The sequence below is a fragment of the Thamnophis elegans genome, chromosome 8 (genome assembly GCF_009769535.1).
Source record: "Thamnophis elegans isolate rThaEle1 chromosome 8, rThaEle1.pri, whole genome shotgun sequence".
In the NCBI taxonomy this organism is placed as follows: domain Eukaryota; kingdom Metazoa; phylum Chordata; class Lepidosauria; order Squamata; family Colubridae; genus Thamnophis; species Thamnophis elegans.
Genome location: NC_045548.1, coordinates 16,707,244 through 16,733,675, shown reverse-complemented (window position 1 = coordinate 16,733,675; position 26,432 = coordinate 16,707,244). Strand labels below are relative to the sequence as shown.

At 37.4% G+C, this 26,432-nt stretch overlaps 1 protein-coding gene across 7 annotated transcripts in view; it reads right to left on the bottom strand.

Annotated features, from left to right (window-relative positions):
* ZNF516 (zinc finger protein 516) overlaps nt 1-26,432 on the bottom strand; it is a 132,544-nt gene that overhangs the window by 5,481 nt on the left and 100,631 nt on the right. For 5 of the 7 annotated variants that reach the window (XM_032222589.1, XM_032222592.1, XM_032222590.1 and 2 more), the window contains 2 exons: nt 19,120-20,538; nt 9,089-9,193 (listed from right to left, as the gene is read on the bottom strand). In XM_032222589.1, coding sequence (XP_032078480.1) covers nt 9,089-9,193; nt 19,120-20,538 — 1,524 coding nt within the window. Of the gene's footprint in view, nt 1-8,033; nt 8,102-9,088; nt 9,194-19,119; nt 20,539-26,432 lie in introns of all 7 variants that reach the window. The other 2 variants (XM_032222593.1, XM_032222594.1) reach the window with 2 other exon arrangements.

The window sequence follows — 26,432 nt, the reverse complement described above, 5'->3', positions numbered from 1 at the left end:
TCACCTGATTCCCAATAATTTAACTTCAAACTCTTCAAAGAAAATTCAACCTGCTCAGCATAACTGTATCTTAGCTAACATAAAAGCATAATTGCATTTTGTAGGAATTTTGTATGGACCAACACCCCCATACACACTTTTTTCAAACATGTTTATCCATCTGCTGATGGCAAAGATTTCTAAATGTCCTTCTCCTTGCAGCATAAGCAATGATTTAGCTCCTTGTAGTGGCCTTATATACATCCCAAATTGTTCAAAGATTAGCTCAATTATAATTTTTAAAAATGTAGTTTGTTGTCTAACATAAGTGAGAAAATAATCACAAAACAAAGATGTACTAAAATACCACCTATTGCTAACTAACAATGTTTTTAAACTGAACACAACTGAAGCGTGATATCTTCTTCAATATTGTGAAAAACTAGCTGTCACTCCCAAAAAGAAGGGAAAAGAGAACACAGATCTGTATAAATGTAAACATATAGTCACTGACTGTCCCAGTTTCTTTATACTTTTACCTTTAAACCCAAACTTAGAGTGAACAACCCACAGACTGAAGGGAGGCATTTTAAATAGAAGATTTTGTTCTATTAAATAAGGCATATTATCATCTATAACAGGGGTGGGCAATTATGGTCCCTTTATGGCCCATGGACTTCTGTTTCCAGAATTGTTGAACCAGCATGGCTGGTTCAGGAATTCTAAGAGTTGAAGTCCACAAATCATAAAGGGGACAAAGTTGCTCATCTATGCTGATGTCTATTTTTCAAGAGCATGGTGCAACTATACAAGTTGGCATGGTGCAACTATATCATATTATTAAATGTAATAGGGGTGGGCAATAAAGAAAATTAATTCACGCTGATAATAAAATTCAACAGGGTTTGACAGCCATGTTTCCATAAATGCATAACCTCCCCCTCTGCTTTTTACCAATGTCTATCAAATGAACATTAACTATGTGTTAAAACACACAAACAAACCCCAAAGGCTATATGAAAACCAATGATTCTCAACATAAAATTGTGAATAAACGTGAGTTTGCAGCTGAAGGCAATGGAATTCTGAGAGCATCTGGACAATGTGACTTTCAGTGCTAATGGCTGAAGCAGCATGGCAAGGTACAGCTTACTCTTATGCATTAACCTTAAACCAAAACCTTGGTGAAGGGAATTAAGACTATTTTAAATTAACACAACATCGGACCCAACCACCGTGTGAAAATATTCCCAGTAAATTTCAAGCTGCGCCTATGGCACTCCTGGAAAAGCTAACGAAAAGCCAGTGTTGCTTGACATAATGTATTAAGTATCTGTCCTTTGTTAATAGATTTAGAAAAATCCTAATTAAGGCTGGCCGAAGATTCATGACATTTGCTAGTCAAAGTCTGCTGTGAGAAAGGAAGATTTGCAACAAAATTAAAGGGGGCGACTAGGGGAGGGAGGAAGCATCTGTGCGGACTACCATATATTTGAAGTGCAGAAATGGTAAGAGAGTGAGAGACGTGATAAAATTTATTTAGTAATATGCTGAATTTCATGCAATAAACTAAGAGAAATGCTTTATATTTTTTTCATAGCTACCTCAGGAGATGTTAATCATTAAATTAAAACAACACACACACACTTCAAAACACACCACTAAAACATCACACACACAAACACAGACACAGAGGACAGATTACGGGTACAGCAGGGAATGCAATTCCATGTTGTGTGGTTGAGAAGAAAATAAAAAAAGAACTGGATGTTCCCGTCTGCCTGGGTAGGAATGATAGGAAAAAAGAAGAATCGGAAAAGAGATGGAAATGGAGCAAAAAAAAAACAAAAAACCCAACAACCTTGGCTTGAGGTTGTAATTAAAGTATTTATGGGGAACAGCCTTCCTAATCAGATATTTCCAAGGAAGAAGCACATCACAGTTCCAGCTGTAATTCACTCCCAGAGGAGGCTCACATAGAAGCAGCCAAAACATGAAAGAAGTTATCACTGTCCCACAACATCTGAAAGATAAGGCCAGAGGCTGTGATAGTAAATGGGAGGAAATGAGAACTCTTCTCTAAGCCCAAGCAAAGGAGAAGAACTCCCTGTGGGGGCCGCACCGTAAAAGGTGGCCATAGCCAAAAGCCACGGATTCTATTCTCATGTACTTGTATTACTGTGGTTGGAGCAGAGCTCCCAATGCTAAATTAGAAAATGCAATTATCTTGTATGAGGTTCCCATTATCATAAAGAAAATGCTAATGAAATCAGAGAGTGGAAAGCTTTAAAAAAGAAAAATTTCAGGGAAGGTTTCCCTGTTACATGGAAAAAGAGATGAACTGTAGCCATTACAGGTTGCAGCTAAGGAAATAGTAAAGTTTCACTGATAATGAAGATGCCGGTTAACTGAAGTCATTGTAACTGGGTAGAAATTAAACACCTTCAAATCAGTGATTGAATTACATGTTCTTAAACTTGATGGAAAGAGTTTCAAACACTAGTTTTATATCAAATGTCTGAATATTCCCCAAAGGGCAGAGGAACAGCAACTAACGTTACTTGAAACTCTTCAAAGTTCAGCTAACTACAAAGTTAGAAAAGCTGTCTTCAGTTTCTTTCTAACCAACAAAGCTATTCAGGAGATAATTGAATTGTTCTGAAAGCGTCAGCCTGAGTAAAGATTACAGTGCTACGGAATCCCTCGTGATCTTCTAAAACCAAATAAAGCAAAAACATGGTGACCGGCAGAATTAATTCACGTTAATATCATTTCAAAGGATTGCCTTATCCAGTTCAAGAACTGTGTGGGAACGGAATTTCAGGACTACTCCGCTTGGATTCCCCAAACTACATGGTTGATAACACTACCAAGACAACCTAATTCATGCTTGGCAACCTGTCTTTGTGGTGAAAAACATAAGCCATGAGCAGAAACTCAGGCTGTCCGAGGAGCTGCTGATACAGTTCTACAGAGGAATTATTGAGTCTGTCATTTGTACCTCTATTACTGCCTGGTTTGGTACAGAAACTAAACAGGACAGGCATAGACCTCAATGAATACTTAGGGATGCAGAAAGAACAACTGCAACCAATCTGCCTTCCACTGAGGACCTATATACTGCACGAGCCAGAAAGAGGGCTGAGGAAATATCTACAGATCTCTCACATCCTGGACATAAACTGTTTCAACTTCTCCCCTCAGGATGCCGCTATAGGGCACTGCATGTCAAAACAACTAGACAGTTTTTTCCCCTGTGCCCTCACTCTGCTGAACAGCTAATTCCCACAGCACTGTCTTACGTATAAGGATATTTACCCATGTAGTAGGGCTGCATTACTATTATCCTCATCTTTCCTATTACCTACTCCTATTCTCATCTTTCCTATTACCTACTCCTATTCTCATCTTTCCAATTATCTACTACTATCTTATGAGTATCACTTTGTTGATTGTATCTTGTGATTTATGGTTGTAACTTATGATTTATCACTTTGTTGCTTGTATGTATACTGAGAGCTTATGCACCAGAGACAAATTCCTTGCATGCCCAATTACTCTTGGCCAATAATAAATAATATTCTATATTCTAATCTGAAGCATGAACAGTTCAGGTACATTTGGATGTGGTAAAAGAATTTAATAAAATGACAAGGGGAAACCAGATATCATGTTGGTATCATAATCCTTTTTCCTCCGATCAACTATATTTTTTGTGCTAAAGAAAATATGTTGGAGCTACACTCTTGTTGCTTATTTCAATTTCCTTTGTGCAATGAAGAATTTGAAAAAAAAATCATGAAATGTCTCTAGTATAGGAATCAGCCTTGAGTGTTCAACGGTCTTCTCTCTCCCTTCAAGTGATCTCAGAAGATATTACTGTAGTGTGGTGTCTGTATTAGGAACAAATGTGTCATTTTAAAAATAAAAATCATGATAATGATGGAGATGAATGGATGCATGTGTACATTGAGCTAAAAAGTAAGCTAAAGGACAGAAACACAGCATTCCTCTGCCTACCTGTTTCTTCATTATTTGTATTACAATATTCACAGCTCTAAAAGAGACAAATTAGTCTGCCAATTATTCATTATGAATTATTTTGATTAATGGAATTCTTAAATTCAGCATAACCATTTAAAAAATAACATTCACAATAATCAGAAATAAACTATTAATCACAGGGTAAAAATTCTGGCATATTACAGCACATGCCACTAAAATGTCCTTGCAAATTAATTTCCAACATGTAATGGAAATTATTGAAGTTGGTAGTTCTACTGCATTCTCAATTGAAATTTCATTCTTTGATAAAGCTGCTATTTAACATAATGAGGACAGATTATTTTAAAAATCTTATAAAATTAATGACTGAATTTTCTTTTTTACTTCATCATTTTCCTATCTTTTCTGAAAAACATGAACATTTGCATGGGTTAGAAAATATATTCATTAGTACAATCAACCTGGTTTTTTTTAAAAAAAAAAAAATCTAAGACTGTCTAAGGTGTTCATGTCAATTTTCCCTTGCAATAATTTCTAAGCACATTGTTCCCCCTTTTGCTTACTTTATAACTACGTTACATACATTTGATTCATTTTGGTATATTTTCCTATAATATTTTGAGTTCTAATAGAAGAAGAATTTAATTAAGCCTAAATGTTTTCCAAATTGTTTTCAAGTACTGATTGGTAAGGTGCTCTCATCCAAGCATATATTCCAGCCAATCAATCTCTGTTGTAAATAACAACTCTTTCCTCATATTTTACTGCTACATGCCTTCCTTTCCATTACAAGATATGGAAAAGCCACTGATGATGTCTCATTTTCTAACTAAGGAAATGTGATTGGCATGGGTTATTATTTATAAAGGTGTTGATACCAAGTAACTAGCAATGCATAAAGGTATAAAAAGGAGCAAACTAAAATTCATCTTCATTCATTTATCAACCCCATAATCCGTTACGGGGTAGAGTCATGACTAGAATAGAATAAATAACAGAAGGCACCTTGGAGGTCTTCTAGTCCAACCCCCTGCCTAGGCAGGAAACCCTATACCATTTCAGACAAATGGTTGTCCAATCTCTTCTTAAAAACTTCCAGTGTTGAAGCACTGACAACCTCTGGAGGCAACTTGTTCCACTGATTAATTGTTCTAATTGTCAGGGAATTTCTCCTTAGTTCTAAGTTGCTTCTCTCCTTGATTAGTTTCCACCCATTGCTTCTTGTCCTACCCTCAGGTGCTTTGGAGAATAGTTTGATTCCCTCTTCTTTGTCGCAACCCCTGAGATATTGGAACATTGCTATCATTTCTCCCCTAGTCCTTCTTTTCATTAAACTAGATATACCCAGATGTTGTAATATAATTCCTTGTGTAGGCGTAGCGGTCACCCATGGCCCAGTTCATAACGGGGCATGCAGAGGCATGCTGAACCACACAGGAGAAAACAAACTCCTAAAACTCCATAACATCCTGATAGTGCATAACATAACATCCTGAGATGTGCCCTACCAATGACGCCCAGGATTTGACCATATATAGACTGAGCAGTAGATTAGAAATTGTACTTTTACAGGCTGTTTTTAACCACATGCTATTGCTCCTCCTGCCTTTGTCCTATCTCAATAAAAGGGGCTCTCAGACCCCCAATCGGGGTCGCTCCATCCCGAGAAAGGTTGTGTCCTGTCTTTTCTCCACATTGGCCTCATGGACGACCCACATTTGTTAGCAGAGGATGGTTACGTTACACCCAGTTCTTCATATGTTTTAGCCTCCAGTCCTCTAATCATCTTTGTTGCTCTTCTCTGCACTCTTTCTAGACTCTCCACATCTTTTTGTTGGGGCAACTGAGTAGAGCTAGCAGAGTGTTTTAATGGCTGGATGCCCTTCCTATTGCCAATGCAGAGTTTTGTTCAGCATGGAGAAAAGCATCAAAGGAGTAGGCCATCCATCTGAGGATAAGGAGGCCCACATTCAGGGACATCTGGAGGGGCCATGATCAACATCAAAATGTCAGACACAATTAGGCAATCAAGGGTCTATATCTTTATGGGATTAATGTTGAAAGGGTAGGGATTTGACTGCCTGGTCACAGTGGCCATATTTGACATTGTTGACACTCTTCTCTTCCCCCAAGGATGCTCCTATGTACATTTTATGCACAGCCACAAAGAAAGCTCTCTGAAACATTCTCATCTGTTGAATCACACCATTTTACGGCTCCTGACAGGAGTTCCTGTGGTTGAATGTAAATGTTCATATGCAAATAGACCATCCTTTAGATATGCCAGCTTCGGCACTGGATTATGTTGGGAACAAACTGTAAATCAGGAAAGGATGCAGAGAAGAAATTGAAATCCACAATATGCTGTTAATGATTCCACTGGTATAATGTATTAATAGAAATGGACTCGGAAACAGAATTAGTTAAAGACTGTATGATAAAGTGGGCTCAAAACATTGAAGAGCCAATAATGTTGGACACATGGGAAAAGATTTGGGTAAGAAATGTAAAATTTACACAAGCCCAAAACTTGAGAGAAAACTTTTATAAGATGTTTTATAGATGGCATTTAGATCCTAAAAAATTGGCTTCTATGTATTCGAATTTACAACCTAAATGCTGGAGATGTGATTGTGTGGATGCTACATATTTTCACATATGGTGGACTTGCAAAAAGGTTAAAGCATTTTGGATAAAAATATGGTGGATTATGCAAAATGTTCTTAAAAAAAGGATAAAATGATTCCACTGGTAAATGTATTACACCACACAGATTGAAGCACGGATTACCTCCTATTTTCTATACTACATATGAATTGGCCCTTCTAAGTCAGCTCAAGACTATGGCAATTCCTACACGAATTATTACCATACTCAAATCAATAGTGCATATGGTTCATTGGTTGACAGGCAAAAAACGCTGTCACTGAAACAACGCTATACAAATAACAGTGCTTCCTGAACAGTTAATAAATGACTGGTGGAAGTACATGGACAAGTAACTGCAAGTGCTTGTGAAAGATGTTAACTCCACAAATGCATGGATGAGTTAGTGAGAAAAAGGTAATCTGGCACCGACTGGCAATAAATATAAAACCCCAGAGTAAGAAGCAATGTTCAGGACAGCTTACAGCATTAGTGAAAATGAAGAAAATTTAAAGGACAGCCAGGTCATTCTCAAGAAAGGAAAATATCGTACATAGCAGAGGAAAACACACCACCACACAGAGTCCACGTAGATTGAAAGAAAAGGATCTTTCAAAGCTAAGAGCTATAGAATACCATAATAGAAATACTCTTCAGAAAAACACAGTTGAATTGTTGCCCCATTTCCAAACCAGGTATATGCTAGGTATACAAGTAGTCCTCAACTTACGACCACAATGGAGCCCAAAATTTGTGTTGCTAAGCGAGAAATTTGTTAAGCAAGTTTTGCCCTGTTTTACGACTTTCCCAGCCACATTTGTTAAATGAATCGCCGCAGTTGTTAAGTTAGTAACACAAATGTTAAGTGAATTTAGCTTCCCCGTTGATTTTGCTTGTCAGAAGGTTTCAAAAGGGGATTGCATGACCCCGGGACACTGCAACTGTCATAAATGTGAGTCAAGTTGTCAAGCATCCGAATGTAAATCACATGACCATGGGGATGCTGCAACGGTCATAAGTGTGAAAAAGGGACGTCAGTCCCTTTTTTCAATGTTGTTGTAACTTTGAATGGTCACTAATAAGTCGAGGACTACCTGTATAATAAACTATCTATTTGAAAACAATATAATTATATGCATTGTTCAGTGCACAGTGTAAAAATTCTCCATTTCAATATAAGCATTTGACTGGTAATCACAATACACTGATCATAATTTCTAGTCAATATGAACAAGGGTGTCCATACATTTTTTCTTAAAAATATAATAAACAGAGGCACGATTATTATTTACTGTCTTCCTACCTAAACAGTGAGTGCTTTACTGATGAGTATCTCCATGTAACTTTCTTTTCCCCCGACTATCACATTAAAAATCAAATACCCAATTAATTGTAAAACATACTTGTTTTGGGGCATCTGCGGAGGTGGTGTGAACTTCAGTACCTCGGAGTCCATTAGACTCAAATACCACTGTGGGAACAAGGGGGCTTGTTAACAGATGAACATTCAAGCTTCGTTAGTGTGTGTACATTATTTGACTCCATTACAGATTAATCACACTGAGGGGAGGATGGGAAGAAGCAAAGACACCAACTCTTTGCCTATAGCTGGAAAATACCAATTTACCGTAACACTTACTGCAAGAAAGTGTGCTAATGGGAACCTAAGGGCACTGCCTTTTTTAATTCAGACTTCAGTGCTGAAGAAAGCAATCACTGACAACATTAATTATCAGTGTGTACATAAAGGGACCCTCTTCTTGAATTACTTACCATTTGGCCTCTGTCATTTTTGCAGCAGAACTTCTCATACATGCATCACTCACCCTTCTTCAAAGAGAAAGGGAGGAAGGGAGAGATCTAGTCTCAATTCCTCACTATAAGGTTATGAAGCTAACTGACATGCTGTTAGCTTTAACTTGCTAGGTTCTTCACTTCCAAATATTCGAAGGGCTGACATCCAAAATTTATCCTGGACTATTCTAAGGGCTGGGATGAGGGGTAAGGTTTTTGAAGAAGAAGAAAAAAAAAATACAAATCCCAGGCTTATTTGCGTCCATGGCAAGGAGAACAAAAGCTTTCTGTTCAGTTCAAAAGGGGGGTTGATTTCAATTTATGCCAGCGGCAACAGATTTCATTAGCATATTCATTCCAGAGTATTCTTCCTTCTAATTAAAAGGGGTTTTTTTAAAAAAAAAAAAAGGAAAGGAAAAAAAAACCCACAAAACTCTGCAAATCATCTTATTTAATCAGCAATGCAAGGTTTTGCAAGAGAGGCGAGGAGAATTCAGGTACTTGAAATGGAACATGAAATGCTAATCAAATCTGAAATGGTGTACAATGGAGAAGCTTTAAAGAAACCAACAACAACAAAATAGATTGGTGACCAGGAAATTAATATGCAATCGTTACTAGGGGTGTCCCTTCATCCCACCGGAAGACATGTAAGGCAATGTACCTGTGTGAGACCTCATGTGGGTCCTGAGGTGGCTTGGCTGTGTGAAGCCCTTCCCACACTCTACACAGAGATAGTCTCCTTGGCGCGTTTGTGTCCTAAGCATCCCTGTAAAGGGGAGGGGGAGAAAAGGGGAGGGGGGCATGGGAGGAAAAAGAGAGGAGAAGGGGAAGTTGAGAAGAAAACAATATGCCAGAGGAAAACATCATTAGTATGTCTAATGTGTCATTATGTGAGATTACCTTCAGGCCCTGGATAACAACTGTCAGCCTTCATCTAGGCACTGGCTGACAGGCCAGGCACACACATAGGACTGCAAGAATGCATAAATTACATTGAATTAAAAAATGTTCCCCGTGATGTGCCCGCACCAGAAGTGGCATGTCAGGTGTGCGCTTTTCATAGCAGCTGGATCCACTTTTCGGCATCACCCCGCTTTGTCAAGCAGTACATCTGGCAAATCAAAGTGACTCCAGCGTGGTGGAGACAAGTCATATGGATAATAGGAAGTGAGTAGAACCAGAGCTTGACTGCCCCACAGTCACACACACACACACAAACACACACACACCCCTGGGCAGGCTTGGAAAGGAGTGCAAAATGAGTGAAGCCATCATAAATGGATCAGACCTTTAGCCCTACCTTTTCCTGCCTACTGGTACAATTCTGACCCCAGATCTGCGAGGCTCAGAGAAAAGACATCTATGAATCACAGTGTCATTATGGGCATTCTGAGATCACAACAAGGCAGCAGTCTTTTGCCAGTCTTTCGTAGGCAGATTTTCTAGGTCCTTAGCCTCTATGGAAAATGACTCAAATCTCTTCTTTTCCCCCAAAGGTCAGTTTACAGTATCTGACTTAAAGGGCTGGTCTGTGTCTTTTTACTGTGATCAGAAAGGACACATTTGACTTTTATTGGGTTATTTATTTTTTCCAGATATTTCACATAATGGTTGCTAAAGGGATGGAAAAAGGTTTTATTGGGTATTAATATTCCCATCCTTAAAATACACATGCACACGGACACAGATGGCCACGGGATTTCAAGGTTCTGAACCCCTCTAGCTTGGTGCAGAAAAGGAGAAAATTGAGGATAGAAATAAAATGCATGCTTTGTATGACTTTTAAGAAAGTTAATATACAAATCAATTCCAACTATATCAATCTCTAGCTTCGTAGAATACAACTGAAAATACTTCCCCAGGGACAACTGTCCTTTAGAAAAAACAATCCAGAAACATTTATAGTAAACACACAAGCATAGACATGCAAACAGAGAGGCCACATTCAGACATTTACTTATTTACATTTATCTAACTCCCTCCCTTTTCCAGCACCTTAAAGCTACAGGACATGAAATTAATTCTGAAGGAACCAAATTAATCTCCAAAACTGAACACTTCAACAAAAGAATAAATATGGAAGCTATCAAAATAGAGAAACACCCCACAACATGAATAAATGTGACAATACCTCCCGCCTACTAGACATCTGGAAACCAGCCCTAGTCAACAAACAAGCCCCACCCACCACCCAGGCCATTACAACACAAAACAACAATGGACACACAGCCAGCACCAATCAACCAATCATGATACAACCACACAACCAATCAATCCACTTACTGAAACAAAGCCAGCACTCCACACCCACCCACCAAGATTTATAGAGATGGCAGCTCCGAGTATGCTTTAAGCCGAAAACACCAGCCTGAAGATAGATAGATAGATAGATAGATAGATAGATAGATAGACAGACAGACAGACAGACAGACAGACAGACAGACAGACAGACAGACAAGATTGACAGTATCTTGGCGATGTTTCGACGAGGTCACACTCATCATCTTCAGGCTGGTGCCTTTGGCTATATTTTCCCATATTTATAGAAAAATGGCAGCTTCGATCATGCTTTACTCACACAAGCACGAAGCCAAAGGCACCAGCCTGAAGATGACAAGTGTGACCTCATCGAAACATCACTAAGATATTGTCAATCTTATATATATACATGCATCCATACGTACGTACGTACGTACATACATACATATGAGTGCAGCCTTAGTATTACGTGTTGAAGATGAAATATTTAATTTTATATAGCCTACTCTGTTCTAATCGACTAGAAACTTTTTGTAGCCATGATTTGATCTTGGTTCGTAAATCTTTTATGTGTTCATTGTGGTTTGTTATTGTATCTGAAATGGCTGTTCTGAATTAATGTATGTTTCAGAGATCTACTCCAGCTTTCCGATCCCAGTCTTAACTTCCAAATGTGGGGCATGAGCAATGAGAAAAGAAAGTCATTCTTGTGGTAGGGTGCTAATCCTTGCCCTTCCTTCTTTTCCCACAATTATCTTCCTGCTGATAAGCCCTCCTTTCAGTCTGTTCAACTTTCTCCAGAATAATCAGATGGATGGATGGATGGATGGCAGGTTCTAGATAACCTTTACAAAATACATGTCAGGTTCCGAAGGGTTAATGAAAAAAGCCAATCACCAGATACTGATGTATAGAAGAAGTGAAAGGATTTCATTCAAAGAATTTTGTGGGGTGCATGTAATTCTGTTTTTGTCTTTTTACAGGTGATGACTTCCCATGACTGAGATAAAGTAGCAACTAGTTTTTCTTTTACAAAGAAGAACAAAACTAAGAATACTTTTAACCCCTTCCTTTTCAAATGACTTGACTAAGGTGGAATGCATTGCATGTTGCATTAGTACTTCAAACTACATCAATAGGTTTTCAGAGACGAGTTCTACCACAGCAGACATCAAAATACAGCATATGCAGTTACAAGAAACACTTTAGAAAAATGTCTGGAAGTGTCCCTGCTTTATTTCATCCAATGAAACTAGGCACATTTTCAGCTACTACTAAAAAAGACCTCAGATATATACATTTTAGGTGCTTCTTGTTTTCTTCACTGTTGATCAAATGTATTAAATTAGCATTTGCCATTTCAATCTATGGCCTTTTAGTTGTCTTGATTTAGTAATGATGGTCCTTAGCCTAGATAGATCATTCTCAACACACTGGGAATTATTCCAGTTACACTGTACTTGGATCCTAAGCCACACTAACATCTTTTTTCACTGCTTATCTTCCCAAAAATATCCATGTAAATTATCATTAAGATGCAGAACAGGTCATCATACAAATTGAGGGATTTTGTTCATATCAATGCAAAATTTTATGGGTAGTGGGCAACTCTACACATAAATCAAAATCTAAGGGACTGGTATGGACAAAACTCAGCAACACTTTTTCGTGCGGCTGTTGATAAAAATGGGATCGTCAACATGATCACCAACATCCAATTACGGATAGGGCACAAGAAGAAGTGGGCAACTAATAGGCCAAATGTCAACTCTGAAGCTGACCTGACCAAAGCCACTTTGAGGCTTCAGTGTTGCCATACTGGAGCTGAGGGATAGGGAGGGGGGATTACAGATAGCTGGGGTTTTTAGCCAAAACAAAATACTTTCTCTTGGGAACCAAGGACATTCTTACACCTGGTCAGAGAGGAGGAGTGACATGACCAGGCAACAAGATGGCAACCTGATTGGACCATGTGACTGGTTGTTCAGGGAAGGGGAAAAACTTTTACTTTTAATTAGGTGAAAACTGTGGGAACCGTGAAGTCGGTTTTCACCAGAACTGTGCCAATATGATATAACCAATAAAACTATTATTTGAGGAATCTACCAAAACTTGGAGTTTTGCTTGCTACGGGTGTATTACGTGGAACCCTGATACCAAATCTGTCAGAAAAAAGGATTTTGCACAAGAATCAGTTATACTAATTTCTGTCATATTGCAGGCAAGTTTTGTCATAAACTTACTTCTTAACTTAACTGATGAAATGCAATTGTACATGATAGATATTTTAATGACTATTTTACCATGAAAAAGACAGTAGCTATTAACTACATAAAAGGGAAAGCTTGAGAGAATAATTTCTTCTAAAGGAAAGCAACAGCATTAATGGATTTTTGCAGAGGAAATAGTCCAAGGAAATATTTATTCATTCACTCTTTATGTTAAAGTAATTGAACAAATGCATGTAAGAAAAAAGCAAAGGAAGTTTAATTTAATATCAAGTTGATAACTACAATCCACACAAGAATCTCCTTGATCCAGAAATGTGTTTAGAATATTCTACTAAAAATAAAAGGAGGAACATGTTTAAAAACATGATTTTCAACTCTGGTCTGGAAATCTCTCAGGTTCTTTGGAAGATTTTCAATGTTTATCAGCAAGAAGTTCAATGACTAAAGAGCTGTCCTGAAATACAGCTTGATCATTATAAGGAGCCATCCAGTAGATGTTGGTCAGCAAGACTAGTTGTCTTCTATGACCTGAAAATGAGGGTATATACTCAGGGAAATGGTGCAACTTGCCACAGCGAAGTTACTGCAGCAAACTCACCACAGGCAACTTGCCACAGGAGAACTCACCATGGCCAATCACTATGAGACAATTCATTCTAGGACAATTTAACAAATCTATGTAATTATTTAAAATAAATAAAATTATTTTAATTTTTGCCATTCATATTTCATTCTGACCTCCTTTGGCATCTTTTCTTTAATGATTCTATTCCACCATTTCTTTGATATTAGTGTAACTCTTGTTCCTCAGTGAGTTTACTGCAAGCGAGTTGGCCATGGCAAGTTGGATGTGGCAAATTGCCATAGACCAGGAGTGTCAAACTAAAGGTGCTTAGGTCGTGGCTGCGGGGCCGGTCTGGAAACAGTGAAGGATCGGCCCATGGTGCCTCTGTCAGCAAAAATGGAGCTCAGGTGGGCTGCCCGTTTTCACTGGCAGAGTGCTCGGGGTGCCAGAGGTGCCCCCAACACAAGTGGCATCGAGAAGGCCACGCCCACCCCGGCCCCCCTCAGGTCAAAAACAACCCCGATGCGGCCTTCAATGAAATCAAGTTTGACAGCCCTATCATAGACTCTATACTCAGACTGGAACCACATCTGGAATCAGAGTGGATAAGCTGATATCGAAAGGGCCATCATAAGGCAGTTGTTCAGAAACTAGGGCTTCATGGAGATTTTATAAATAAATGATATGATAAGCATGTATGATTAGCGCTAAACCACGAGATCAGTATTAGGTAGGAATTAATTCACATGACATAATTGGGGAAGGTAGACAATAGCCATTGAATATGTCCTATATTGGGCATTCTATTAGTTACTTTTCTTGACAAAATGGCTTTTATGACAGGACTCCTGGCTAAAAACCCCACATGTATAAAGTTTGTACTGGTTTGCAAAAGGAATACCTCCCATTATGTCAATGGCATTTAATTCATGATGGAAAAAATGCTATTGTTGATACAATCAATCCTGTGTGTGACAGAGAAAAACATTCAGTCATTCAGCCTATTGATGCCGATTTATGCATTGATTTTTTAAAAAAACCCTTCACTGATGTTGTATTTGAGCAGTCCAAATCAGAATGCATACTTAGATGATAAATTCTGATAATAACCAAGTTCGATGTTAAAAGATAAACAATATTAATGTTTTAAAGATCTCTTTATGCAGAACCTGTTATATAGATCACAATACCTCCATCAATGAAGGGTGCAGGTGTGTATAAATATTATTCACTTTTATTTACATAAATTTCAGATTCTCATCAGAGTAATTCCTGTGGAAGTAGAAAGGATAATTGCCATGCTGCCTGTGTCACATTTAATACTATGATAGCTATAAATAACACTCATAGTAAAATAGAAAAATAACCCCTGAAGAATCTGAAACGCTGGTCTTGGTCTTGTGGGGGAGCTGTTTTCTTAACAACATTCTTAAGAAAGCAAAAAGCTTGTGAATGCCCGACACAATACAAATGCTAATAACTTGCACTGATATTCTGGTGGTATTTGTAACTATTTCTCCAAGGGGTTGGAAAATTGCTGTGTTACCAGAAAGAAACAAAATTGTGCACTTATCTCCTGAGAACAGAGGCACAATTTAAAATGTAAAAGCAAAAACTCCAAACCTGCCCCAATTCTACTGTTAAAGCATTCATAAGGGAATGCTCTACTGGGAGCAATAAAGTTCTATTGCAAAGGAGAAGTACACTGAATATTTTAAATTAAAAATGAATAAGACTCCTAAGTGTATGTTCAAATGTATGTAGAAAGAAGAAAAGAGGGAGAAAGAGTAGGGGAAGGAAGGAAGGAAGGAAGGAAGGAAGAGATGGAGGAGGAGGAGGAGGAGGAGGAGGAGGAGGAGGAGGAGGAGGAGGAGGAGGAGGAGAAGGAGAAGGAGAAGGAGAAGAAGAAGAAAAAGAAGAAGAAGAAGAAGAAGAATGGTGTCGAATAAAACAATCTGCAAATAAAAAGAAAACTAACTCTTAGGTCTCAAAGTCTGACCAATTTGAGTGAAGGTTAAATGAAGACATAATTAGTGATGTTTTCCAGGCAGTAGATGATATTTTCAATAAAGTAAAATAGTGGCTACTGTTGTACAAGCAGATCTGCACTGGCCATGGATTCAATACAGATCAGAAAAGGAAATGAAAAGTGAAGTAACACAAAGACAAATTTTTGAATTCCTAGGTTTATTACTAGGATTGACAAAGCCAATGTGTTCGCAGAAAGCAATGCCCAATGAGTGTGCATTGAGAATTTGACAACACTGTACAATTGTGCTGTAGAAAATATTCAATTGTTTGTGATTAAGCTCTACTTTTAAAACAGAAGATGAAGTTACCACTTCATAGTTTAACAATTATGCTCTTACCCTAGTCTATACATGTATGAATCAACATATTTTCCTTACTTTGTATTCTTGTAAATTCTTGCTTTTTTATTGTTACAGCATCCACAATTTTTCTTCTAGATCAATGGTATATTTTTATTTCTGCATGGTATTTGGGAAAGCATGACTAATTTAGAAACAAAACCTGAGTCTGACTTAAATTGCTTATATGGTTCTTTAGCAAACTTATTTCACACTATGAAATTTTAGATAGCCCTTGACTTACAACCACAATTGAGTCCAAAAGTTCGGTTGCTAAGTGAGACAGTTGTTAAATGAATGTTGTCCCTTTATGACCTTTCTTGTCACAGTTGTTAAGTGAATCACTGTAGTTGTTAAATTAGTAACATGGTTAAGTAAATCTGGCTTCCCCATTGACTTTGCTTGTTAGAAAGTCCCCTGGAACACTGCATATGTCATGAGTCAGTTGCCAATCATCTGAATTTTGATTACGTGACAATGGTTCTAAGTATGAAAAAACATCATTTTTTTCAGTGCCATTGTAACTTTGAATGGTCACTAAATGAACTGTTGTAAGTCAAGGACTACCTATGTAGTGTGTCCTATTAATGAGAGCTGTCCTAATTGTATTACCATCGGCATCTGAGAGTTTATAATGGCTGCAGCATAAGAAAAAAGTCAAAAGTCAGCCTATCGATTCTGGCTAAAATAATCTGGAAAGACTTGAAATCAAGGCATTCTATTGTTTATTGTCTTGATGTGGGAATTGACTAATGCGATTGTTTTCTACTTACCAAAATTAATATCAGAGGGACAAATCATCTTCTGAAAAAGGTTTCTGATCCTGGCATTAGCTATTCCAGAAATGGAGCAATGTTGACATGGGAAGAACCAAAGAACCGTTTCATCCCAATGCAAGTGGATTTTTCTTAACCACATTAAAAAAGGCACTGCCAAATAGTAGCCACCAATAAGTAAATCTGTCACAGTAATTCTTTCTCTTATTATTTATCATGATTTTCTCTTTTTTTTTTCATCTTATCCCTGTCCTGAACTCACTTTTTCTTGTATTTTCTTTGGTTGTTTTCCAAATAAGCATGTTTTTGTTTCCAAGTTTGCTTAATGTTCAGATTGTGCTCATATTTCTTGTCTATTAGGATGCATTTTCATGCATTATTTTCCTAAATCTTTGTATATTGCCTTCACACACACTATGTTTTTTTTAACTGGAAAGAGCCAAAAACATTGAATTTTGAAAAACTAAAACCAAGTTTTAGTTCGTATGTGGGTTCAAAAATGCAAAATTTTAAAAAACAAAATTTTCATCTGTTTAGTAGTAGCCTGATTATAAGAAGGGGCCCTTATAACTTTTTCAATAAGCAAAATAATGGACATACGTTTGCACTGCAACTTCTTAGAGCACTTACACAGGTCCCACTAAGTAAAACAGACCAAGAATCTACAAGATTAACTTGTATTGAGATTGGCTATAAGAACAAAATCCTGCAAGTCTGATTATGCAGTTTCTCCTCTAGTTTATCATTTAATGAATTAAGGACATGTTTGCCCAATTGCTTTGAATATTAGCTTGTTTCTCAAATCTTAAAAATATTTCAACCCTTTTTGCCTAGGTAACAATTCGATCAAGTTCAACTTTCTTATTCTCAGCGACCTATTAGATATTACCTTACAGCTGTTTACAGATAATTGTTAACAGCTTTACAGTATCTTTTACAAATCAAATGTTTATGCCATATTTTAAGGATATTTTCTTACCAACAGCTGGATAAAACTCATCAAAATACTGATCTCTTTGTTCTACATCTTGGCAAACATGCTGTAACTTCTTTTTGCTCAATGGACATCATACACAACTACGTATATAGACCTTCAAGGCATGTGCACATTTGCAAGGAATTTCCCCAAAATGGGTCTTATTCTTTCTAACCGATTAATAATTAAATCTTTATTAATTTAGCTCATAAGAAAAAGGGCTACATTTATCTAGACTAAGCAACAAAAATATTTACACTGGGCAAACAAGAAAAAAAGTAAATTTTAATAAATCACTTAAGGAAGACAAGTCATTGGTGTCAAATGCTGCATTCTTTTATCGTATTATCTTGTGAATAAACCAATTCATCTTAAATTGTGAGAATGCTATATTTAGTTTTATATTTGAACAAGATTTCCAGCTAAGCCTACATTCAAAATCTTCTCCAGAATTAGGATCGTCTTTGCTTGCTCCTTCTGCTGTTGTGAGAGCCTATTAGTTATTGCTAATCCTAGTTTTGGCTATGAAATTCTGGTAACCTGACAGTGGAAATAGAGCTCTGCATATGCTCAGGAGCACTCTTTCATTATTGCTATCATATCACATGTATAAAGCATGTTTAATAAGTATACATTAATAAATTCCAATTTTAAATATTAAAGTGATAGTTGCCCTTAAGACTGAAAATACTGCTATATATAACATTTTTTGCTTGCCATAAAATAACTACTTTATAATTCACAACCGTTTGAAATAAATGGTGCAGAGTTGGTAGGACTGAGATATGCAGAGTCAAATATCCTTCAAGTCAGTCTGAATTATCCAGTCCCCAAGGCTTCTGCTCAAATCCATTGCAAATTGGAGGCTACTGTTCTGATTCTAGCAGCTAAACTGGAGTCTGAAAATCCAACAAACTTCAAACCTAGCCAAAATTATTTTGCCCTAATACTAAATTGCTTTTTTTATTATTTCCTTTCCTTCTGTCTTCAATGTTTTATCATCAGTTTTATCTCCAAAGCAGAGATCTGTCATTGAATTCTGAAAATCCCTTGCACTCAAAATTTTCAATAAAGTCGTAATTTTCTTGAAATAATCATTTCTCACACAAAGTAAATTCCTGCCCCCTATTTTAGATTGGATACAAATCTGATACTGTAACTTTTGCTTGGACATTTCAAGTAGACAAATTCTCTCAAGCCTCTTCAAGCATCCCCCACTAAAAAAAAAAGAGGGGGGGGGGACTGAATCCAGAACTTAATTGCAGATAGAATTCTAGCAGTGAGACCTTAACATATCTTTCTTTCAGAAGGAAATGTCATTAAGTTCAATAGCAGTGTTATTCCCAGGTAAGCCACCTAAATGATCTGATGCAGGACAGGACAGTTAAATAGGAGAGATAACCTTGTCAAACACAGACAGTAACAACACAAATGTTTTGTGGAATTCCTTATGTTAGGGGGGGGGGGAATTAAGAATTTAAAAATATGCTGGAAAGACAGTTCTTAGGATTCTTACCAGCACGGTCCATTACGGGGCTATTGGCACCCCAGGTTTGGTAGAAAGTAGCCAGATCCTTTGGAATGGAGGTCTTTAAGATGTTTACAATATCCAAACATTTCTCATGCCCCTCAGGGGATGGCTCCTGTTTGGTGGAATGTACAGTTGGAGGAGGTCCTGCTGCAACGGGCTGAGGTTGCATCAAAGGACTTGTTCTGGATCCTCCAGTACAATTGATCAATGCTCTCATTTCACTTTCCCTCTTGGCGGTGGGTTCTTGCTGAGGCATTGATGGAGGTTCTTGAGTAATGCATGGCTCAGTTTTACACAGAGGGTAGTACTGAGATGGAGATAAAAATTTGGCCTTCCCTGTATCTGGAGTACAATGCTTGATTAAAGGAGCAGATCCAGCATTTACTTGAGGGACTACGTACTTTTCTGTTTCTCTGCTACTGGAGGGCTGTCCGCTAGGTTTAGATATCACTGTATGGGAAGGCGTTGAATTTCTGCTAAAGTTTCCCGTCTGCATCAATTTGGAGTTCACATCAAATTTTGATTTTAATTGGGGCTGCTGGGTACTGTATTGTTCATGAGTGTGGTTAAGTTTGGGTGGTCTATATCCATCAGTAGCTGATGGTTGCGGACCACAGCCCCCAGTGGATGGTGCATCTTTTGCCATAGCCCCGGGCTTAGGAGATACAGCAATATCAGAATAATTATTATTTTTGGATCCTGACAACCCACTCGGCACCTGAGTACGTGTAAATCTGGCTATAGGCAAAGGTTGGCATTCTTTCCCACCAAGTACAGGAGGTGGTCCAGTGCGCCCACTTCTTGCCATAAAAACAGAATTATGTTTTATACTCTTGAATCCATTTTGAAGAACCCAAGCAGGAGCCATAGAATTACAACTAACTTTGTGCCAAATTCTTTTGTGCATCCACAGGACTTCTGGATAGTAAGTTTTATGACTGCAATAAGGACATCGGTGGACAATCAGAGCAGCCTGCAAGGTTGAGGTAAAACTCGAATCAGCCCTAGTTGATTTCTCGCTTAGATCTAATGGAGTCTTTTCAGACATCTCTGTATCTTTATTGAGCGCAGCATGTTCATTCATCTCTACAAGGATTTCTTTAGCGAGCTTCTGCTGAATTTCCAAGGGGCTTTGCAAACTCAGTCTCACATCAGCAGTCTTACTGGAACAAGGAAAATCACAACTTTGCTGAAATGCTGACATCTTTGAATCAGGGTAAATTTTGCAATCCACATATTTTGGAAATGGTTCTTTGATCTTGTCCTGTGGTGTAGATGCCACCTTTAGCACTTCGGGTTTAGATTCCACAGCATTTTTTTCTCTATTGTTTCTTTCCTGATTGAGCTGTATGGCTGTCCCAGATGCATCTTCGGCAGAAAAATTGCAGAGAAATGGTTTTTTACCTGTAGAGTACACATACAAAAATTAATATGAAGATACGTTTAAAAAGATACCTGTCAGGGAAAATTAAACACAAGGACAACATAATGATTTGGATGAGGAAAAAAAAAAAGCCTGGGAACCCAGCATTCAAGGCACAGGTATTATATCTCGCATGTACATGAAATCTTACACTATAAACAGTATTGCTTTATTCTCACAAAACTGCATACTTTAAAAGAAAGGAATTAATTTGCACAGAATACTGTGTTCATGATACTAAAAACAGGAACCAAAAACAGTTTATGATAATGTTGTGAGATTGCGCTGACTTACTCAATCAGGAGGTGTATATTTTATGCCCCCAGTATTATCAAAATAAATTTCCCCTATAGTTTAAAGAGATAAAGTAATTTACAATCAGGAAAAGCAACTTTCAGATATTAAAGACTAGCTACTAAATTATGTTTAATTTGGCTGGCAAGAGGGATGGGAAAGGGGGCATATGCCTGTTTAAAGTAATTATAGCTATTTTCACAGTCATGGCTATACAATTTTCATTCACATTCTATTCCTATTCCAGAAATTCCGGCAAAGTGTACTGATAAAGTTGAAAGTTCAAACCTACATAACCACAGATACAAGACAATTTAATCAAGGCAGTAAAGATGCGAAACCAGCCAAGGACACACTCACAAACCAAACAACCCTAAAACTGCAACAGAACATCTGATTCTTGCTCCACTGTTCCAGTTTCACACAAAGAACAAACCAGGCACACACATACAGTGCCATTACAGAAATCATTAGGCTATTTTTTCTCAACTGGCTACTTCGCTACAAAACCGAAACATGCTATATGATGTGACTTTTTGGGACAGTTCTGCAAATAAACTATGCATAATTTCAAAAAATGAAGTAAAAATTGTGGAGAACAGATAAAGGAATAGTAAAAAAAGAAACCTATATATTCATCATATTCTTAATATGCAGTATGTAAGGATCACTCTGCATTTTCCTTCACAAGTTCTTCATTTCAAAATGAATCAATATGATGCAGTATTTAAGATTTCAGATTAGGAATGAGAAGAACTGGGTTCGAATCCACCCTCAGCCTTCCAAATGCCCAAGATGAGTTAACTAATAGCAATTAATAATAAACAGCCTTCAATTATACTTTTTAAACTTCTTTTCTGAAATAAATTCAAATTATTTACTTTTAACAGGATCAGAATTCGTCTTTTCATTTAAATATTAAACAAGTTCATGCATAGGTAGTCCTCAACTTACAAAAGTTCATTTAGTGACTGTTCAAAGTTACAACGGCACTGAAAAAAGTGAGCATTTTTCACACTTACAACCGTTGCAGCATCCTCATGATCGTGTGTTCAAAATTCAGAGGCTTGGCAATTGACTCCTTTTTATGACCGTTGATAGTGTCCCTGGGGTCATGTAATCACCTTTTGCAACCTTCTTACAAGCAAAATCAATGGGGAAGCCAGATTCACTTCACAACCATATTTACTAACTTAATAAGAGCTGAGGTGGCGCAGTGGTTAGGGTGCAGTACTGCAGGCCACTTTAGCTGACTGTGATCTGCAGTTCAGCGGTTCAAATCTCACCGGCTCAAGGTCGACTCAGCCTTCCATCCTTCCGAGGTGGGTGAAATGAGGACCCGGACTGTGGGGGCAAGTTGCTGACTCAATTTGCTAAAGAAAAATTGTAAACCGCTTAGAGAGGGCTGAAAGCCCTGTGAAGCGGTATATAAGTCTAATAAATAAATAAATAAATAAATAAATAAATAAATAAATAAATAACTGCAGTGATTCAGTTAACAACAGTGGCAAGAAAAATCATAAAATGGGGCTTAATTCACTCAAATAATCTTTTGAGGACTATCTATATTATATGTACAAATGTTCTAGTAATCATTTATCAAATATGGTTTAATATTTCTTCTGGCTCAGACTCTTGTGAATGCTCGAGCATATTCTAAACATTGGTTATCTACATCAGTATCTATATCTAAATGTAAACATATATCTCATCTGTATCTATGGAAGGAGAGAGAAATAGACAATAATTACATTTTAAAGTATTTCTTATAAGAAAGAATATAGAATCAAGAATGCTTTAGATCACTTTTGCAAACATCTGACATTATAAAACATTTGTCTTCCTTTTAGTCTCTCCCAGAACATACACTGTGTTTGCTCATGATCTCTCGTTACAGTGGGGTTAATATGTATGGTTTACTTTAAGTTTCATTGCTCATTTGCTGATAAAGTCCAGGATTACCACTAAATAGTTGTCTTCCATCTATACAGAAGTGCTGAGAACTCCTGAAGACTGGTAGAAACAGAGCATAAGGAGTCTTTTTTGCATCTGCATTTTATCTCAGCACAAGCGTTTTGGAAAATCAAACACATCACTGTTGCTTAGTACAACTTTGGTACCATAGGCACAGTTCCAACCCTGCCAAATGTGATCTGTTTAAGCCTGAACGTTCAACAAAAACAACGTCTCAGCTTCATTTAATTTGACCTCAGCTCCTGTTCAGGGAAAAGGCATTAAGCCTTTGTTTAATTCCGAGTAATTAGCTTAAAAATAACCCATAGATTTGCTGTCTAACAGGGTTGAATACTTTATTCTGTTAACATCATTTTCTTTTCAAACTCTCAAAGGGACAAGGTCCTTTGTGTTTAAAGTGTTTTTTTTAAACCTTCCTGTTTTACAAGTTAAGACTTCCTGAAAGCACATGCCCAAGATTACTAGCTGCATCTACATTTTAAAAGGAAAAAAAAAAAGTTATATAGAACTGTGAAATTAGAAACTGCACATCTGTGTTATTTTCAAAGCAGATCTGTCACAACTCAATATAACACCAGCTAGGAGAACTGAGGTGGCTTTTCATGTGATGGAGCTTGTTTACATAGACGCTAAGCAAAGATAAAATTAATCTTATCAGAAGAGCTTAGAAATCATGACCTGTCCAAAAAACATCTGGTAGGCTACTTGAGTGAAGAAACATTTCAATGGAGGGTTTACATTCCCAGAATTATTCCAGATACCCTGTTTCCCTCAAAATAAGCCCTCCCTGGATAATAAGCCCAATCGTGCTTTTGAGCGCATGCACTAAAATAAGCCCTCCCCTGAAAATAAGCCCGCCCCGAAAATATTGCAACACAACAACAGCCATGACATGATCACACTCGCCACCTCCTGCACCTCAAATATAATAAAACCTCCTCGGAAATAAGGCCAAGTGCTTATTTCGGGGTCAAAAGAAAATAAGACCCTGCCTTATTTTCGGGAAAACATGGTAGTTTCTAGCTACCAATAAAAATGCATTGTTCTACTATTCTATCTTCACTTTCTTTTCTACAGTAAAAAATGATTTAGATTGTTAGAGTTTAGATATTTTTATCCCATCTTTAATGTTTATATAAATAACTCAAAAGCAGCAAACTACCTAATATTTCGTCCTTCTCCTATTTTCTCCAGTACAATAATCCTATGAGGTGAATTGGAAAAAGAGGGCCTGGCCCAAAGTCACCCAGCTGGCTTTCGTGCCTATGATTCTCCTGGTTTCTCGCCTGGTGCCTTTAGCTCTAAACTAATATGGACTCCCAACAGTTGATGAGACTTCTAGGATTTTTCCATAAAATTTTATGCATCAAATAGGTAACTTATGAGCAGCAAATGGAAGTCTATGTTTATTTGATATGAGCTAGCAATTCTGCACCGGTATCTTGAAGTATCTTTGAATATTATCTAGTATCTCAGAGTTCTCTCTGTGTGTGTGTGTGTGTGTGTGTGTGTGTGTGTGTGTGTGTGTGTGCGCGCGCGCGCGCGCGCGCACGTGTGTGTGTGTACATGCACCCAGCAAGCAATGACCAAGAAAAATCCACTAAGAATATCCAAGGTATTCAAGCATGAACACTTCAGTGCACTGTATCCCATCCTCCCAGGAAATGAATGTCTGAACCAAAACGCATGTATTTTGGACGTTTGGAGCCATATACCGCTTTACTGTGTTACTATTTGGACATCAAGCAGAAAAAATATATCTAAAAAAATATATATAAGCCCTCCCTGAAAATATTACAACACAGCAACAGCCATGAGGTAACCACGTTTGCCACCTCCTGCACCTCAAAAATAATAAGACCTCCCCGAAAATAAGGCCAAGCACTTATTCCAGGGATCAAAAAATAAGACCCTGTCTTATTTTCAGGAAAACACAGTACTTTCCGTTCTAAACATTAAACCAATTATTTCTTTTAGGGTAATTATTGAACAGTTAGTTATCAAGATCTATAGTATTATGCCAATGTGCCCTTTCTTACATTAAACAGAACACTGGCATTCAAACTTGATCCATCTAGTCATAGAACAAAAGGATCTAAATATTCCTTGTCAAGCTTGTACACTGAGATGAATTTTTCATACATAAAACGCTTATCTAAATACTACTCAATGCATATATTTGCTATACTGTCTTTTTGTCTAAGCAGAATGATTAATGTCTAGCAACACTATTAAACCATACGATGTTGGTTCTGTGGGAAGGGAATGAGAAAACTAAAAGTCTGGACTGGAGAAAGCTGACAGATACTTATCTAAAAGAAAAACATTATGGAACGTATTCAGTAAATTTTGATTCAATATTGCACATGAATGCAAAATGGCAAAGGCTTTCTATCCCATGAAGGGAGCTTCTCTCTCTACATTTTCCCCCCAATTTAGTGGAGTTTGATAGTAGTGCCCTAAGGCTTTTTCCAAGATAAACCTTATAGTAAAGTTGGAAAACATTGCAGCAAATTTTTGACTGTTATATAATTCGATCTTATTATGCAAAATAACTCTACAGAAAAATCAATTCTCCTTATCATTAAGCTGAAATTAAAATCTTTTGTTATTGTTGTACACATAGTCCTCAACTTATAACAGTTCGCTTAGCGACCGTTCAGAGTTACAACAGCACTGAAAAAAGTGACTTATGACCGTTTTTCACATTCATGACAGGTGCAGCATTCCCATGGTCACAGAATTTATATTTGGATTCTTGACAACTCACATTTATGATGGTTGCTGCGTCCTGGGGATCCCCTTCTGCAACCTCCTGACAAAAAAGTCATTGGGGAAGCCAAATTCACTTAACAACCGTGTTATTAATTTAATAACTGCTCTAATTCACTTAACAAATGTAACAAGAAAAGTCATAAAATGGGGCAAGACTCATTAAAATATTCCTTACTTAATTTTGGGCTCAATTGTGGTTTTAAGTTGAGAACTATCTGTAAGAGAGAGATCAAAAGGCAGGATGAATTTCACGGATATAAATGAACTAAATGAATAAAGAAAATGTATATTATTTGTATAAGAAGGGGTATATCAGGTTTCGTCATGCTGAAATGGCTGCTTTTAACAATACAATACTGTATGTTTACTCAGGAATAAATCCCACTAAACTCACTGGGACTTATTCCCAAATAAATAAAGCAACAGCTCCGGAGGACTAGCAGATTCTTGTACTGGGAGCAAATGTATTTAATTTGGGTCTTATTTTTAACCTGGGGTGACAGTCACCTCCCTTCCCTGTTAATATGATCTGAAAAAAAAGGGAGATGAATTATATCCAACTGGGTCCATCTGTTGACAGAAAAGCATCTGTCAGCAAAATAGAGACCCCCCCCAATTTTCAACTTTCTCCTGCACTTCTGACGGCACAAAGCAAAGTAGTGGGGAAATATGTGAAGAGGAGTCAGTCACTGCATGTGAATGTAAATTTACTCCCACAATGTAAGAAGTAAAATCTCAGCAAAGGGAAAGAAAAATATGAGAAATACATGAGAATATATGGGAAAAGGAAGCAATGCAAGTATACTGGGGAGAACTCAAATGCCTTATCTAC